Source organism: Elephas maximus, chromosome 11 (genome assembly GCF_024166365.1).
Source record: "Elephas maximus indicus isolate mEleMax1 chromosome 11, mEleMax1 primary haplotype, whole genome shotgun sequence".
NCBI lineage: Eukaryota > Metazoa > Chordata > Mammalia > Proboscidea > Elephantidae > Elephas > Elephas maximus.
The window spans coordinates 102461753-102479571 of NC_064829.1; the positions used below are offsets into that span (position 1 = coordinate 102461753).

The window sequence follows — 17819 nt, forward strand, 5'->3', positions numbered from 1 at the left end:
ACTAAATACATAAGTAATATAGTAAATAAACTGGTTATAAATGTACTCACATTCCAGGGCATTGGTGTGGGTGGGAGGATGATTCAGCAGATTAAAAAAAAAAAAAAAGGAAGAGCTAAAATACTTTCAGGAATCACAACCACAAAAAAGCTGTGAGCCCTGTTAAGTCAATAATTACAATTATGGCAGTAAAAGCAGAAATGACAATGGGAGAATGGACAAAAAACAGAATTTATGGAAGTGGAGTCTCAAAAAGGCAACAAGCATACAAAGAGATGTGCAAACCCATATGTAGTCAGAGAACAATAGGCTACCACTGTATACTCATTACACAGGCAAGTCAGAAGGCTGCTGATGCCCAGTGTTGGGGGCACAGGGATCTTCATGCATAAACGGTGGAGAGTGAACAGGGACAGTCAATGTACAAGGCGACCAGGAAGACTTGGGAGAGTTAGGAATACGCAGACCCTATGACCCAGCAGCTCTGCTCCTTCCTGGTCCATATGCCAAGGACATTTTCAACCAACATCGTAAGAGGACACGTGTGAAGTTTATCATAGCGTTTTTTTGTGGTGGGTGGGAGAGAGGAGGAGATGAAACTGGATGTTGTCTCAGCTACCTAGCACTGCTGTAACAAAAGTACCACTTTAAAGAACAAGGGTTTATTTTTTCACTGTTCTGGAGGCTGCAAGTGTGAATTCAGGGCATTGACTCCAGTCTATGCTTGTTACACGTTCTACTTGGTGCTGGCAATCAGTCCTCTCTGTGTCTATATTACCCTTTATAAGACTCCATTCAAAAAGGGATTAGGTTTAGGACCCAACCTAATCCAGTAGGACCTCATTAACATAACGAAGAAAACTCTTATTTCCAAACAGGATCATATTCCCAGGCAGAGGGGTTAGGTTGTTGTTAGATGCTGACAAGTCAATTTCTGACTCAGAGAGGCCGCATGTGACTGAGCAGAACTGACCCCCAGGGTCTTCTAGGCTGTAACCATTACGGGAGCAGATTGCCAGGTCTTTCTCCCTCAGAGCCACTGTGTGGTTTCAAACCATCAATCTTCTGGTTAGCAGTAAGCCTTTAACCCTTGCACCACCAGGTCTCCTTAAAAGGGTTAGGATGTCAACATATTTTCGGGGGGGACACATGTCAATCCATAACAAGTGTGTACTGATTATAAATCACCCCAAACTTAGTGGCATAAAATGACATTTTATTACGTTCATGGATCTGTGGGTGAGGAATTATGACAGCCCTAGTAAGAACGGCTTTTCTTAGATTCACAATGTCTGGGGCCTCAGCTGGGTATTTCAAATGGTGAGGAACTAGAATCATCTAGAAGCTTCATCACTCATACGTCTGGTGCTTGGTCTGGGATGACTTTGAAGACTGAAATTAACTGGGGCTGTTGGCTTGAGTGCCTACACTTAGTTGCTTCACGTAAGTTGGGCTTCTTCACAGTATGGCAGCTAAGTTCCAAGCAGAAATGTCCTGGGAGGAAGCGTCCCAAGACCGATTATTACAAAAGAACCAGGTGAAAGCCTTTTATGACTAGTGTTGGAAGATACCTACCATCACTTCAGCCATTCAAAGCCACCCAGATTCAGGTTCAAGCAAGCGGAGCATAGATCTTACCTATGGATGAGGTCAAAGAACTCGCGGCCATGTTTAAAACCTGCCATTGGCATACCCCAAGAAGGAGTGGACAATACAAAGGCAAAACGTGATAGACGCCCACCTTGCAGCCTCACTCAACAAACAAGATGCACATTTAACAAATTGGATTAGTCTTAGTCAGGTTATCACTGAGGAGCTCTGGTGGCCCAGTGGTTAAAGAGTGCGGCTGCTAACTGAAAGGTCAGCGGTTTGAACCCACCAGCCGCTCTTCAGGAGAAAGACGTGGCAGTGTGCTTCTGTAAAGGTTACAGCATTGGAAACCCTATGAGGTTTAATCAGCCTACTCTGGGTGATTAAAAATGGGAGAGAAACAAAAGGAGGTGGATAATATAAAGAGGGCAGCGGTGGTTCAGTGGTAGAATTCTCACCTTCCATGCTGCTGACCCGGGTTTGATTCCCGGCCAATGCACCTCGTGCACAACCACCGCCCATCACCTGTCAGTGGAGGCTTGTGTGTTGCCAGGATGCTGAACAGGCTCCACCAGAGCTTCTAGACTAAAACGGCTAAGGCGGACTAAGAGGAAAGGCCTACTGATCTACTGGTTTGTAATCAGTACACATTTGTTATGGATTGAATTGTGTCCCCCCCAAAATATATGTTGAAGTCCTAACCCCTCTTAGGAGCTATGGTGGCTGGCTGCTAATAAAAAGGTTGGTGGCTGGAACCCACGCAGCGGCCCTGCTTCTGAAAATCAGCCAATAAAGACCCCATGGAACGCAGTATCCAATCTGCAATCGATCATGAGAATGGCGCGGGACTGGGCCGCATTTTGTTCTGTTGTGCATGGGATCACATAAGTCAGGCCGACTCCACCTGCAGCTAACAACAGACAAGTTATGTAAATTTAAAGTGGAATGCTCCCAAACACCAATGCATGTTTTGCAAAAATGCTTGAAAATAAAAGGGCAGTTATTTAAAAAAATGGATAAAGTGAGAAGAGTTGCCCAGAATGAGGGAGAAATCAGAGAAGGGAAAGAGGATAGAAGGGCATTTTTTTTAAAATTGTGCTTTAGGTGAAAGTTTAAAGCTCGAGTTAGTTTCTCATACAAAAATTTATACACATTGTTATGTGACTCTAGTTGCTATACCTATGATGTAAGAGCACACTCCCCCTTTCCATGTGTGTATCTCCTATCTCTTTCTACCTTCTCATCTCGGCCCCGGACAGGAGCCACCCATTTATTCTCATGTATCTACTTGAACTAAGAAGCACACTCTTCACCAGTATCATTTTATGTCTTATAGTCCAGTCTAATCTTTGTCTGAAGAGTTGGTTTTGGGAATAGTTTTAGTTCTGGCTTAACAGAGAGTCGGGGGGGCCATATCTTCTGGGGTTCCTCCAGTCTCAGTCAGAACATTAAGTATGATCTTTTTATTGAAATTTGAGTTCTGCACCCTGCTTTTCTCCTGCTCTCTCAGGGACTCTCTGTTGTGTTCCCTGTCAGGGCGGTCATTGGTGATAGCTGGGCACCATTTAGTTCTCCCGGTCTCAGGTTGTTGGAGTCTCTGGTTTATGTGGCCCTTTTTGTCTCTTGTGCTAATGTTTTCCTTGTGTTTTTGGTGTTCTTCATTCTCCTTGGCTCCGGGTGGGCTGGGACCAATTGATGCATCTTAGATGGCTGCTGGCAAGCTTTTAAGACCCCAGACGCCACTCGCCAAAGTGGGATGCAGACCTTTTGCTTAAAAAAATTTGTTACGTCAATTGACCTAGTTGTTCCCAGAAACCATGGTCCCCAGAGCCCTGCCCCTGCTACTCTGACCCTCGAAGTGTTTGGTTGTGTTCAGGAAACTTCTTAGCTTTTGGTTTAGCACAGTTGAGCTAACTTCCCCTGTGTTGTGAGTTGTCCTTCCTGGAAGGACATTTTTAAGTTGTGGAACAGGGGGAGTCAGCAGCTCCTGGGATACAAATGTTCTGAAAGGCATGCCACTGTCACGACTCAGGCACAAGGGAGTTAAATTAATTTCGCATTGAGGATGTACTGATCCGGTTTCCCTGGCAACGAGGCTGGAGAGGCTGAGGAGAGCGGAGCAGAAAGACAGTGGACTGAGCCGATCCGGCCTCGCACTAAACTTCCATGATTCAATTATAACCTCACCAGGGAAAATCAACCCCTCCAAAAATAACAAAACAAAACAAAAAACAATCTTTTTCTTATTGGGGGGCTGGCGGCTAGAGATAGGCCTTTGTATTCTCTAAAGTGCTGATCCTCTAACTATTTGGTCTTAACCAGTCAACGAAAAAAAAGAAAAAAAACCAAACCAGTTGCCGTGGAGTCGATTCCAATTCATAGTGACCCTATATGACAGAGCAGAACTGCCCCATAGGGTTTCCAAGCAGCAGCTGGTGGATTTGAACTGCCGGCCTTTTGGTTAGCAGCCTGAGCTCTTAACCACTGTGCCCCCAGGGCTCCTATTTGGTCTTTTTAGGCCCTCTTAAATTGTTAAAAACTACTGCAGCATAGATGAGCCTTGAAAGCATCATGCTGAGTGAAATAAGTCAGTCTCAAAAGGACAAAGACAGTACGATCTCACTTAAACCAAATAAGCAAACATACAGAAACCAAAGATTATTAGTGGTTACCGGTGATGGCAGGGAGGGGGAAGGGAAAGTGCTTGTTTGGAGAACATTGAGGTTATGTTAATGGTGGTGGAATGATTCGGAAAAGGATAGTGAGAATGGTTACATGACTTGAAAAATATAATCGATGTCACTGAATTGTACACGTGGAAGTTGTTGTGCTGGTGAATATTGCCATTACCAGTTACCGAGCAGTCTTTCCCCCTCCTTTTGACTCTTCCTCAAGCACAGGGAGAGGGGGAGAAGAATTTGCAAAACATTGTACGTGCCCTTTTCTCCAGCTGTTTCCATGGGAAACTGTTTCCATGGTTCCTCGGGAGAGGGTGGCTAGGCTCGTCACCGGTCCCATCTCAGTAGGTCCAAGCGGGGGACCAGAACTCCAGGGCAGAGGCCCACAGGGGGGTTGAGCAGGACATTTTGGTGTGCCCTGCCTGGCTAGTCCCATTCCCAATCATTTGCTCGTGGGGTGAGGGGTTCAAGGCCTGTCCGTGACCTGGAGCTTCTGCAATTCCACAGAGTCCTTCAGTTTCTTGCACGCCAAGCCCATCTTCTGTGGGTTTCTAAGGGTCTCTAATTCTCAGCTTGGCGTCTGGGACAGCATCTCCACACAGCTGAGGTCCCCAATGCCCGCCACCAGGGAAGGAATGAATGAGGTCTCCCTATGAGGGACAGAACAGCTAGAAAATGGAATGAAGAAGACAGATATTTTTCACAAATAAATGTGGATTAAGGAGAAGTAAGAAGAGGAGAGGGGGCAGTGCTGATTCGGTGGTAGGATTCTCACCTTCCACACAGAAGACCTGAGTTTGATTCCCGGCCAGTGCACCTCATGTGCAGCGGTGCACCTGCCTGTCAGTGGAGGCTTGTGTGTTGCTGTGATGCTGAACGGATTTCAATGGGGCTTCCAGACTAATTTTTTTTTTCCAGACTGAAGTGGAGTAGGAAGAAAGGCCTGGCAATCTGCTTCTGAAAGTCAGCCAATGAAAACTCTATGGAATCACAGCGGCCTGATCTGCAACCAGTCACGGGGAGAGTGTTTAGTTCTGTTTTGCTTGGGGTTGCCATGAGTCAGGGGCTGACTTGACTGGCAGCCAACAGGAACAAGAGCAGAATTGGGATGGAATTAACAAAACAAAATCCCTATTTCCAAACAGTATCTTATTTTTAGATTCAGGGGTTAGGATTTCAGCACATATTTTTTGAGAGACATAATTCCACAATTTTTTGGAGGTAGGTCTCCAGCTTCTTGTTGCTTTTCCAGTCTTGCAGGGTTATAAAGAACCTTGGGATGAATTTAAAAAACTAGCTGCTGTCGAGTCCGACTCATGGTGACCCCGTGTGTATCAGAATAGAACTTTGATCAGTAGGGTTTTCAGTGGCTGATTCTTATGCTATACATGCACACACGTGCACACACACACACACACTCCTAATGAATTCCTCAGAATAAATTCCCAATGGCCACATGCGGCCCCTGAGCACTTGAAAAGTGTCAGCTCCAAAGGGACTTACTACCAAGAGGAGAATGTATACTATTACATTAATAATTTTTTATACCGTATTGATGACATGTTTAGAGGATAACATCTTGTATATATTGGGATAGATGAAAATAGATCCCTCACATTAATTTCACCTGTTTCTTTTTATTTATTGAAGATGACCACCAGCAAATGTAACATTATCTACGTGGCTCACATTAGGCTCAACTATATTTCTATTAGCGAGCAGGGAAATTAAGAGCTGCAGAGAGAGAGAGAGAGAGAGAAGGGGAGTGAGGATGCCATTTGGTCTGGCCCAGTTGCCATGCTAACTTTGCAATATAAACTCTCTTCCTATGTCAAAAAACTGAGACGTTTTCTGATTTCCTATATATCCATCCGTCCGTCCGTCCGTCCGTCCGTCCGTCCATCCATCCATCCATCCAACAAATGCTTAGATAATACACTGACACCTGTGAGAGCTGGAACTCCATGAGACTGCCTTGCTCTTCCGGGCCTCGAAAGTTGTCCGCCTTTGACAGGGTGCAGTCTTAACCCCTTTCCTTTGTTTGTAGTGGAAATTGGTTGCGTTTTCCTTCTCTGACAGGTTTCCACCTTACACAGGTTCTTACTTTGGCAGGTTTTACTGCAATAAATTCTCTATAAATAATTCTCATAGCCACCTTTTATGAAGCACCAACCATGAGCTAGGCTTTCTTCTAAACGTCTTCATGGATTATCCCCTTCAATCCCCATAAGAATTCTATGAGGTCAGGACACTGGTTATCACCATTTCGCAGAGGAGGAAACTGAGGCTTAGGGAATCTCCACCACGTGTCGGAGTCACGGCCGGAAGTGATAGAGGTGGGATATGAACCCCTTGGCTCGCCTGATTTCCATAGAGAGGGACAGTTAGGTGATCAAAGGATGGTGAAGCAAATGTGTGTTCAGAACAGTGACGACATTCACACGAATCAGTCTGCAGATTTGTTGAAGAATTCAAGTCTTCTCTCATTGAGGATCTCACACAGGTACAAATCATATAGAAGAAAGCAGGTTTCAATGTGCCTGTATAATTACAAATACAAGAGCATACATGGTAGTGAGGCCTGGCCCCACTAAATGAGGTCTGTATATTCAGAATGAGCCCTTACCCCAGAAGTGAGGTCCGCATACCAAGAATGACCCTGTACCCCAGGAGTGAGGCGGGTATAACCAGAATGAGCCTGTACCCCAGAAATGAGGTCTGTATACACAGAATGAGCCTATACCCCGCGAATGAGTCTTATTTCCATTGGGCCCTTTAAGAGCAGGTACTCAGGCCACACAGACGCGGACCCCTCTCCAGACTGCAGTGTTGCTATGGAGACGGGGACTTGCTGGTGTGGGGGCGAGACCTGTCTGCGCAGGCGCAGGCTGCGCACTCCCGTCGCAGCGGAACTGCTGAGATTTTCGCTGCGGAGCGCGCACAGTCGCGGCGGGAGCGGCGGGCGAGCGGCGGCTCACACCCCCGGCGCCTTTCCAGGTGCCAGCAGCGTCGCCCTCGCCCTGCACCTGGCGGAGGTGCCGAGCCCAGCGCGCCAGTGGCAGTGACAAAGGCCAGCGGGAGGGAGTCGCTGCTCCCCAGGGACTCCGATCGGAGCCGGGCTGCCACCTCCCTGGGGCCCGACCAGAGCACAGACACGTAAGCCCCCAAGGGTCCCGGACAGCCTGCGAAGGGGCAGCGGGCGCCCCAGCCCTGCCGCTGTCTTGATCACCTGCATCTCCACTCTTGGCCTGCAGGTGGCGCTCCGGGTGGCATCTGGAGCGCGCTACGCCCGCGGCTGCCCGCCGGCTCCTTGCTGCCCAGATTGGCTCCGAGCGGCGGCACCATGGCCCTGAGCCTCCTGGAGGACTGGTGCCGCGGGCTGGGTGTGGACGTGCGCCGGGCCCTGCTGGTCACCGGCATCCCTGAGGGCCTGGAGCAGGAGGCCGTCGAGGCGGCCCTACAGCCGGCCTTCATGGCCCTGGGCGCATTCCGGTTGCGCAGCACTAGGGTGGTGAGGAAGGAGAAGGCAAAGGCCGCCCTGGTGGAGTTTGTGGAGGACATTGACCACGCAGCCATCCCCTGGGAGATCCCGGGCCAGAACGGGGTGTGGAGGGTGCTGTGTAAGGAACGTGCAGAGGGCTCCCGAGTCCTGAAGCAGATGAAACGCTTGCTACTGGATGAGAGGCCCATGCGGGCCCAAGTGGCCAAGGCCCCCGGGGACACACCCACCCCTCCTGTTCCGGAGAGTCAGGCCCAGGGGTTGGAGCAGGTGGCCAGGAACGCCGGGCCCCCTCCGTGTGCAGCCAGGAAGGCTAGGAGGGGCCGGAGGGGTCGAGGAAGTAGAGCCAGAGGCAACAGGTTGACGAAGAAGGGCAAGAAGAGGGGCCGAGGAGGGCGGCCGTCCACCTTGGTGAGGAGCGAGTCTGAGGACTCTTCCGACGAGAGCCTGGGCATCGTGATTGAGGAGATTGAGGCGGACGAAGACGAAGACCAGAGGGCTCTGTATGCCACGCTCCAGACCGCCGCCAGGGAGCTCGCTAAGAGGTGGGCGGTCCAGAACGATGCTGAGGAGGGAGATGGGCCCCGCGAATTCTTGGCCCTGGTGACCGTGACGGACAAAGCCAAGAAAAAGGAGACAGAGAAAGAGCCTCCCTCGGCTGAGCCCATCAGTTTGGACATCAAAGAAGACAGGAATGGCGTCCCCGACTTGGTGGCGCTCCTGGCCGTGAGAGAAACATCGGATGAGGAGCCCATAGACAGTGACACTTCCGAAAGTGAGTCCCAGGACAATGAGGACCAAGAAGAAGAGGAGGTGGACAATCCTGAGTTTGTGGCCATCGTGGCCTATACTGACCCCTCAGACCCCTCTGCCCGGGAGGAGATGTTAAAAATCGCGTCTGTGATTGAGTCGCTGGGCTGGAGTGACAAGAAGGACAAAAAGGAGGCTCTTCCTGAGGTCTTGTCTGTCATGTCCAAGGACACATCTGGCACCCGCGTGAAGGTGGAAGAGGCTGGTCGAGAGGTGGATGCCATGGTCCTGAGGAAGGCCAAAGACGATGGGAACCTTCTGGAATGCATATCCACCTTGGCTGAGCCGGAGACCCCTTCCAAAGGGAAGAAGGCCCAGCGTAGCTTCCTCAGCGGCTGGGGTGATGATGATGAACCTGAGGGGGGCCTCCTGGAACTGGTGGCACTCCTGGCTGCACAGGATATGGCAGAGGTGATGAAGGAGGAAAAAGAAAATACCTGGGAGTGCGGAAAGTACAAATACGCCAAAGGCAACCTGGGCGAGGTCTTGGCTCTCCTGGCTGCCCGGGAGATCATGGATTCGGAAGAGGAGTCAGAGAAAGAGTCGGAGTCGGAGTCGGAGTCGGTGTCGGAGTCGGAGTCGGAGTCGGAGTCGGACGAAGAGTCCGAGGGGTCTGAGGAAACAGAGAGCGAGGAGTCCGGGCCTGAGGAGAGGGCGTCCAGGAAGCCGCGGGCCAAGAGGGCGCGCACAGCTGCCCGGAGCCTAGGTCAGTCCGGCACATCCACTTCCGCCACCCCCACCCCCACCCCCGTGGGGCCTCGCAAATCCCGAGCAGGGGGCAGAGCAGGGGGCCGAGGCCGCGGCCGGGTCTCCACTCCTGAGAAGAAGGCCGGGGATGGCGCAGGAAGCAAGAAGAAGAAGGCGAATCCTGCCTCCGGGCCCCACGCGAAGGCAGGCGAGGCCAAGGGTCATCCGCCCAACGGAGCCCGGTCTGCCCGCGGGAAGAAGGGGCGTCGGGGCCGCAGGCTGCCCCCTAAGTGCCGCTAGCATAAGCCAAAGCCGCGGAGGCGGAGCAGACCCCGCACTGTGCCCCCTCCTTCCTCCCTCCTCCTCCTCTCCAGCGGGCTGTCTTCTCGCTTCACGCCTATATCTCTGCGCTCCTGTGCCGTGTGTCGCCGGTGCTCACCTATACCTTTTAGTCCCCCGTTTGGAGACAGCGCGAGACAGGCCCGTGGGAATTCCAGAGGAAGGAAAGGAGAAAGGGGCACCCCTGGGTCTTTGGAGCTGGACCGGCGCCCCACGTGATGTGAGGGTGTCTTAGGTCGCACTGGTGGGGCCCCCCGGGTGGCAGAGGGTGAGTGTGTCCTGGGACACCAGCCACCTGTGGGCAGGCAGCGCAGTGAGTTCTTTTTGGCCTTGCTCGTGCCCCATCCTTCCAGACACATGCTGCTGGCCAAGATCAAGGACACCCTCCCCCCTCTCCATCTGACTGGGACTGGGGCTGGGGCTGGGCTGTGCCTAGTTGGCATCTGGTGTCAGGGTGTAGCTGAGCACTGAAGGCCGATCCTCCAACCTGGGAGATGAGATGAATGGAGAAAGAGAGAGAGAGAGGGAGAGGAGAGGTGGGGGAGGGGAGAGGGGAGAAGAAGGACCGAGTGAGGCTGAGCAAAGAAGGGGAGAGGAAGGAGGAGGGAGAGAAGGGGAGGAGGATGAGGAAGAAAGAGGCACAGCACAGCCCTGGCTCTGAGGCATCTCTGATGCTGACAAATGAACCCTCCTCACAGCTGAGGACCGTGCTGGGTACCCCCCAGGCTGAATTTGACACCCAGGCTGACTGCACAGCATTTCTCCATATTTCTGGTATTTGCCAATGTTTTCAATAGTTTAGGGGCATTCACACAAATCCAGATGTCTAAGCTGACTCCCCCCAACTGGCTGAGGCCCTCTGTGTCCCATGGCTCCCCACCCTCAAGTACCAGGGCCATCTAGCCCAGCTGAGCTGCATTTGTTCTCCCACTTAGGACAATGTGGGTCCCCCCACCCCAGTGAATGACACTGGGAAGGCACTGTGAGGAGTGGAGCCTCAGTGTCAGAGCCCCAATGATGGTGTCCATCTTTGGGAGGACATGTCCTTATGGGAGAAGCATCCCCTTGTCCACGCTGATGCTTCAGCCTGTGTCTGTCCCGCGTGTGATGTGTTGGCTGGCCCCCTGCCAAGCTCTGTGTTCCCTCAGTAGCAACCTCCACCAGCGCCCTCCCCCAGGCCCCTTGTCCCTTGGGGTGTGTGTGTGTCCCAGTCCCATTCCCAGGAGTGAGGAGACCGATCCTACCCAGAGGCCCTTTTGACATCCATCCCTTGTCCCTCGGAAGGAGAGAGGGACCCACGCGTCCTGGGCCTCCAACTGGACTGTCTGAGCGCCATCAGGACACCCAGGTGCAGACCCCAGGACGGGGCCTGTGCTGTGCTGGGATGCCGCCATGCTGGGTGCAGGAGCCACCCCCCACCCACTGAAGATCCCGAAGTGGGCTGCGGAAGAAGCTCCTACCCTGGGGACAGAGGCATCGGGTAGAAAGGCCCTGTGTGACTCTCCCTGTACGTAGCACTTGTAGGTTCCTCTCCTCGTGTACCATGTCATCTCTGACCCTCAGTAAAGAGAAATTCAGCATTAAGTTGTGGTCTCGCTGTTTCTGGGGGATCAGATTGGGGGGAGGTGGTACGGGAGGATGGGCAACCGATGGCGCCAACAGGGCTGACTTGGGTCAGAACGTCAGCGACTGCCTGTTGCTGAGTCACACCCAGCTTCCTTCAGTGCCTCAGTGCCTGTGCCCCCTGCTGGGTCTCAGCCCCTGCCCACCCAGCACCATTTTCACCCAGAGCTGACCTGGGCCTAGCCCACCCTCCCAGCCTCTTCCTTGCTTCTAGTGCCCAAGCCTCGGACCCTTAGATAACCACTCTCATTCCCTCCTGGGGTCCTGACCCAGATGCTTCTGCCCCATCTGCTTTCCTCCCCTTGCCCCAGTCCCTGGTCTCCTCTAGCCCACCCTCCCAGCCCCTCCTGGCTGTATTGCCCAATCCTTGTCTCCTTAGATACCTCTGGACACCCTGAGTCCTTCCTGGGGTCTTTTGTGGACTGTAACCCCAGCCCAGCCCTCTTATTGGGCTCACTATAACTGGGGTGTCAGCTCAGCCCAGCCCCCTGCCCGGGCCCCCACCCAGATGCCCTCTGCCAGGCCCAACCTCTACCCCTTCCCACCTCCTCCTCTCGCACGAAACCTTGACCTTCTACCCAAATGTATCTTAACAGCCCCCGCCCCCACATCTTCCCTAGCTCACTTCCCTGGCTGCCTTTCCCAGCTTCTATCCAATTGTGTTCTCCTGGCCCCTGGCCCTCACCCCTTAGCCTGGCCCATGGCCCACCTCCCTCCCCGAAACCTCAGTCTGGTCCCTGCCCCAGTCACTAGCCCCCTGTCCTAGTCGCTACCCAATTATATCTCACCAGGCTCCAGGCTGAGTCATCACCTTCACCCCTGCCCCAACACCCTAGACCCCGCTCCACCTCGGGTCCTCTGCCTGAGAGTCAGCCAGCTGTACCCCCATCCAACCTCACCCTGGTGCCCACCTGGGCTTTTTGATTCTGCTCCTTAACCTTCAACCCTGAGCTCCCATGCTGGACCCCCAAGACCTCTCTCCATCCCCTACCCACAGCCTCTGCCCCAGACCCCAGACCCCAGGTCCTCCACTCTTACCTGGTTTCCCTGCCTCTGCCTTTGCCCCTACCCCCAATACATGCTACCTATAGGGTCTCTCAGAAGTCACCTCCAATCAAGTCATTCCCCTTCCCAAACCCTCTAATGGCTTCCTATGCCACCAAAGGTCAAGGTCAAAGTCCTTACCATGGTCTAGACAAGTCTATCCAATGCAATAGCTGCTCCACATGGGTGATTTAAATTTACATGTAATTAAAAGAATTAAAAATTCATTTCCTCGGTCACAGTAGCCACACTTCACGTGTTCAAGAGCCATGTGTGCCAGGTGCTGCTGTATTGGACGGAGTAGGTATAGGACATTTCTATCACCCCAGAAAATTCTATTGGACCAAGCTGACCTATACTGTCTGCCCCCATCTGACCTCTCTGCCTCTTTTCTCACCCCTCTCGCCGTGTCTCATGTGGCTTCAGCCACCCAGGTCTGCTTCCTGTTCAGGCAGCATGGCAGGCATTTTCCTGCCCCAGGGCCTTTGCACTTGCTGTTCCCTCTGCCTGGAGAGCTCCCCGCTTCCCCCCGCCAGGATATTTGCAGTGCTCAGCCCTTCACTTCATGGGACTTTCTTCAAATGTTACCTTCACAAGATGTAACGCTCACACCACACACACACATACTCATTTTATTTTTCAGAGGGCTGATTGCCGCCTGACACGCTGTGTATTTTAGTTACCCATTGCTGTGGAGTCGATTCCCACTCATTCTACTTAGTTGTTTGTAAGTAGGGTTCCACCTCTATTTGTCAGGGGGTTTCATAGAGGGAATCGGTGACAATGGCTATTGCAGGTAAAAAAGTAGGAAGTGCAAAAAGGGCAAGGCCAGGTTACGCAAAGATTAGTGATGCAGCTGCTACCACCCCCTCACCCCAGGGCTAGAGGAACAACTGAAAAACGTAGCTGCTCAGGGCCCAGGTCTCTGTGCTGCCGAGCTTCCAAGAACAAACTGATTTGCCTGGGGAGGGACCCAGGAGCATACACCGGTTTTCTACTGTTGCTGCTCACTGTTGCCACAATTCCACAACAAACAAACAAAAACAAAACAAAAAACAAACCCACTACGGTCAAGTACATTCTGACTCAAGGTGACCCAATGTGTTACAGAGTAGAACTGCTCCATGGGGTTTTCTTGGCTGTACTCTTTACAGAAGCAGAGCACCAGGCCTTTCTTCAGCTGTACTGCTGGGTGGGTTCAAGCTGCCAACCTTTACAGTAGCAGTTTACATTAGTAGTTGAGCACAAGCAGCTTGCACTACCTAGGGACCTGTCATTCATAGCGACTCATAGGTATGAGTTGGAATGGACTAGAAGGCAACGAGTTAGGGACCTGCCACAACTCCACCAGCCTCTTATAGCGTCTGCTTTCCTCAGCTTTCCAACTCCGGCCAGCACCCGGCATGGGCGAGAACTCGCAGCAGCAGCTGACAAGGAACCTGGGAAACATAGTTGAGGCTCCTTTGCTGGTAATAGGAGGGAAGGGTGAGCGTGGAGGTGAGAACCAGAAGAAACTCTCAGTCACCCCAGCGGCTGGGAAGATCAGCCCCTGAGGGCAGGGAGTTTGGTCTGTCCTGCCCTCTGTTGTGTCCCCAGCACCGAGCCCAGTGCCCTGCACACAGTAGCTGCTCAGTATATATTTATTGAGTGAGTGGCGGACGGATGAAAAGACCGGGTTTGGTGAATCGGACCCCAGAGCGTCTGATCAGGAACGTGATAGAACGAGACTGCTCCGTGGCGGCAGTGTGTTGGCGGGGGGGAGGTGGGAGGAAGAGTGTTTTAGGTATGGAAAGGGGACGGCGCAGTGGCCGGCACAGAGGAGACCCACTAAGGCAGCCGTCGTAGCGTGTATTATTCCTGCGCACGAAAAGTCGAAGATGGCGATTGCATCGATGAAGGATGAAGTTAGAGCAAGACTGCCCTCTGGTGGGAGAACTAGGCAACACCTCAGAAAGAGGCCAAGGAAAACAGTCCACGCAGTAAATGAGATTTACTACACGCCTGCTGAGTTCCAGGCTCTGTTCTAGGTGCTGGGGCTACCGCAGGAAACAAGATACAGAAATGTAGACCGTCGTAGGGCGTCCATCCAGTGGGAGATACAGATAATAAACTACCTAGATAAGTACAACACAAGTAGAACGTATAAAAAAACGTGTAAGTAAGTACAACAAAGGACGTCGGACAGTTGTGAGTGTTGGGGAAAAAAATCCAGCAGGGAAGGGGCTAGAGGAGGGCCGGGGGCAGGAGAGGGCTTGCAGTCATCTAAAATAGGTTGTTCAGGGAAGGCCTCACTGAAAAGATGACATTTGAGCCAAGACTCAAAGAGGTGAGGAGGTGAGGGAGGTGAGGCCAGTGCAAAAGCCCGAGGCAGGGTTGAGATAATTGGGGTTTATTTACCAGGTAATTATGGCCTTCTCCGGTGTAGGGTCAGTGCTGGGCGAAGGGGAGACCCATCCATTGCTGTTGAGTTAATTCCCACTCATCACTCATAGCGACCCTATAGGACAGAGTAGAACTGCCTCATAGGGTTTCCAAGGCTGTAAACCTTTAGGGAATCAGACTGCCACATCTTTCTCCCGGCAGAGCGGCTGGTGGGTTCGAAGAGTCGACCTTCTGGTTAGCAGCAGAATGCTTAACCACTAAGCTGCCAGAGCTGCGCAGGCGAGGCAGTGGTCTCCAAATAAGGCAAATGCCTTCCAGGAGGTCACTGGCTAGTTGGATTCCCACGTGACTGGAGTTTATACGGGAAGCCAGACTTAAGGTGAGCTTGCAAAGGTCGCTGAGGGCAGGGTGGGGTGGGGTGCACACATTCAGGCAGCATGCTCCCACCCCGGGCCTTAGCTCCTTGGTTGCTCAGGAGACGTGGGTGCCCCGAGATTCCCAGGTCATCTCGTCCTAGAACGGCCAGGAAATAGGAGTGAGGATAATGGGCAAAGACCCTCTCTAATTTGGTGGTTCGCCGAGGCCGGGCCTGCCTCAGAACAGGCCGCGCCCCTTCCTAGGATGCCCGGTTCACATCCAGGTGTGCAGATGGACGTCAACCCACTGGAACTGCAGAATCCACTTGGCCCACTAAGGGGCGCTCCAAGACCGCTGGTTAAATTACACCAGGCATGACTCAACGTCAGACCTCAGGGTGTGCTTGGCGCAACGTGAGAACCGGGAACTTGCTAGAAATGCATATTCTCAGGCCCACCGCAGACCTGCACAAGCAGAAAAAGTGGGTGGGGCCTGGCAATCTGTGTTTTTAAAAGCCCTCCCGGTAATTCTCTGACACACATGGGTTAGCTATGAGTAAGAATCAGCTCGAGGGCAGCTGGTTTGGTTTTGGCTTCTTTAACTGGGTGAAGGCTTAAGTAATTGTAATAAGGTTTTTCCTTTGTGGTATATCATTGTATTTATTTATTTAAATTAAAATTTAATTAAGTAATTAATGTTTGAAAAGATAATATATGTACCAGATTCAAGTATCCAAAATAATCGAGACATAGAGTCAGTAGCCCCCTCTTACTTTTTCCCCACCTTCCAGGGCTCCCCACCGGGAGTTTTTTCTGCAGCAGTATTGGGTGGGTTTGAACCATCAACCCTTGGATTAGCAGCGGATTGCAAACCGCTTACACCACCCAGGGACCTCTGTAAAGATTACAGCTAAGAAAACCCTGTGGAGCAGCTCTCCTCTGTAACACATGGGGTTGCTCTGAGTTGGAATTGACTTGATGGCAATGGGTTTGAAGTTTTTGGAAATACATGTTTCCTCTTGTGTTTTTTTTTCACAAACAGTAGCATCCTATACAGACTGATTTATATGTTCTTTTCTCACTTAACATTGTATTTTGGCTATCTCTTCCTATCAGCACATAGAGAGCACCCTCTTTCCTTTTTTACAGCTGTGTTTTTTTTTTTTTTTTTTAGTAGTACTCCACCACGTGAATGGGCCATAACTTACTTAAAATCAGCCCCCATTATTGGACATTTAGATTGTTTTCAGTATTTTGCTGCCCCTATAAAAAAAAAAATTACTATTATCAAATTCTCTAGGCTTCAGGAAACACCCTGCTTTTCAACATCCAAATAAAATATCTCAAAGCCACATCCCAGGCCCTGCGGGGAATCCAGGGATTTTGGAGACTTCCTAAGGAATATCAACTCTGTGGTGAGCTCCCACTCTTCATTTGGCCTCCATCCCAATTTCACTCCTAAACCAGGGATCCCCAAAGACTATCCTCAGGTTTGACGATTTGCTAGATGCACTCACAGAATTCAGAAAAGCTGTTATGCTCATGGTTATGGTTTTTTGTGGTGTAAGGATACAGATTAAAATCAGCAAAGACAAAAGGCACACAGGGATGTGTCCAGAGAGACCAGGCACAAGCTTCCAGTTGCCCTCTCCAAGTGGAGTTGTGTGGACAGCACTTGATTCTCCCAGCAATGATGTGTGGCAACACCCACAGAGTATTGCCAACCATGGAAGCTCATCTTAGCCTTGGTGTCTAGGGTTTTTATTGGTGGTCATCATGTAGGCATGGAGTGCCCATATGGCTGACCTCAGTAACTCAGTCTCCAGTGCCTCCAGTGGTCAGACTACTGATACTACATGGCTCAAGGCCCCACCATAAATCACATGGTTGGCATAAACTATCTGGTGTGGCCCAAGGTCCAAGGCATATGATGACATTTTTATCAGGCAGGATGTTCCAAGGGCTTAGAGATTATCTCCCAGGAGCTAGTCAAGGGCCAGACCTTTATTTGGTATATGCAGGGTTTGAACATCCCATGTCTGCTGAGTTAACCCTTTACTGCATTAGCATCACCTGGAAAGCTTAAAAAAAAAAATTGGAATGCCCAGGCCCCACCCTCAGAGAGCCTGATGCTGGTGATCTGGTGTGAGGCCTGGGCATCAGTAATTTTAAAGCAGGGTTAGTCTCCAGCCAAGACTGTGCCCTGCCCGTATGACATTCTCAAGATACTAGAAAGAAATATTGTCAACCTCCTTAATATAAATGGGAGATACTTCACCTGACTGTGTTTTGTGCATGTAGTTTATGAGCCTTTTTAGAAACACATACTTGTATTGCTGAGTTCAGATTTCATCTGTGGAATGTTCTAGAAAATAGGTATAACATTTCTTTCACTGCTATTCCCAGAATGTGTGGATTTTTTTTTTTTTTAACATTTTAAAATTTGTGGAATATATAACATGCATTGTATCCCTGGTGGCACAGTGGTTAAGAGTTTGGCTTCTAACCAAAATGTCGGTGGTTTGAATCCACAAGCTGCTCCTTGGAAACCCTATGGGACAGCTCTATTCTGCCCTATAGGGTCACTGTGAGTCAGAATCAACTTGACAGCAATGGGTTTCGTTTTTGGTTTAACATGCATATGGAAAAGTGTGCCCAAACACAAAGAAACAGTTCAAGAAAAATTATATAGCAAACTCCATGTTACTATCACCTCATCAAGAAACAGCCAGCCCCCCAGAATCCCCTCATTTATCCTGCTCGTCACAAACCCCTTCCTTCCCCAAAGATAAACACTATTCCGTTTTGTAA

The 17819-nt window shown here is 51.0% G+C and overlaps 1 protein-coding gene across 1 annotated transcript; it reads left to right on the plus strand.

Moving 5' to 3' along the window:
- Positions 1-7167: 7167 nt before the first annotated feature.
- PNMA8B (PNMA family member 8B) lies at positions 7168-11177 on the plus strand. Its single transcript, XM_049901685.1, has one exon. It carries the CDS (start codon positions 7612-7614, stop codon positions 9562-9564), a length of 1953 nt encoding a protein of 650 aa, XP_049757642.1. The 5' UTR covers positions 7168-7611; the 3' UTR covers positions 9565-11177.
- Positions 11178-17819: the final 6642 nt, after the last annotated feature.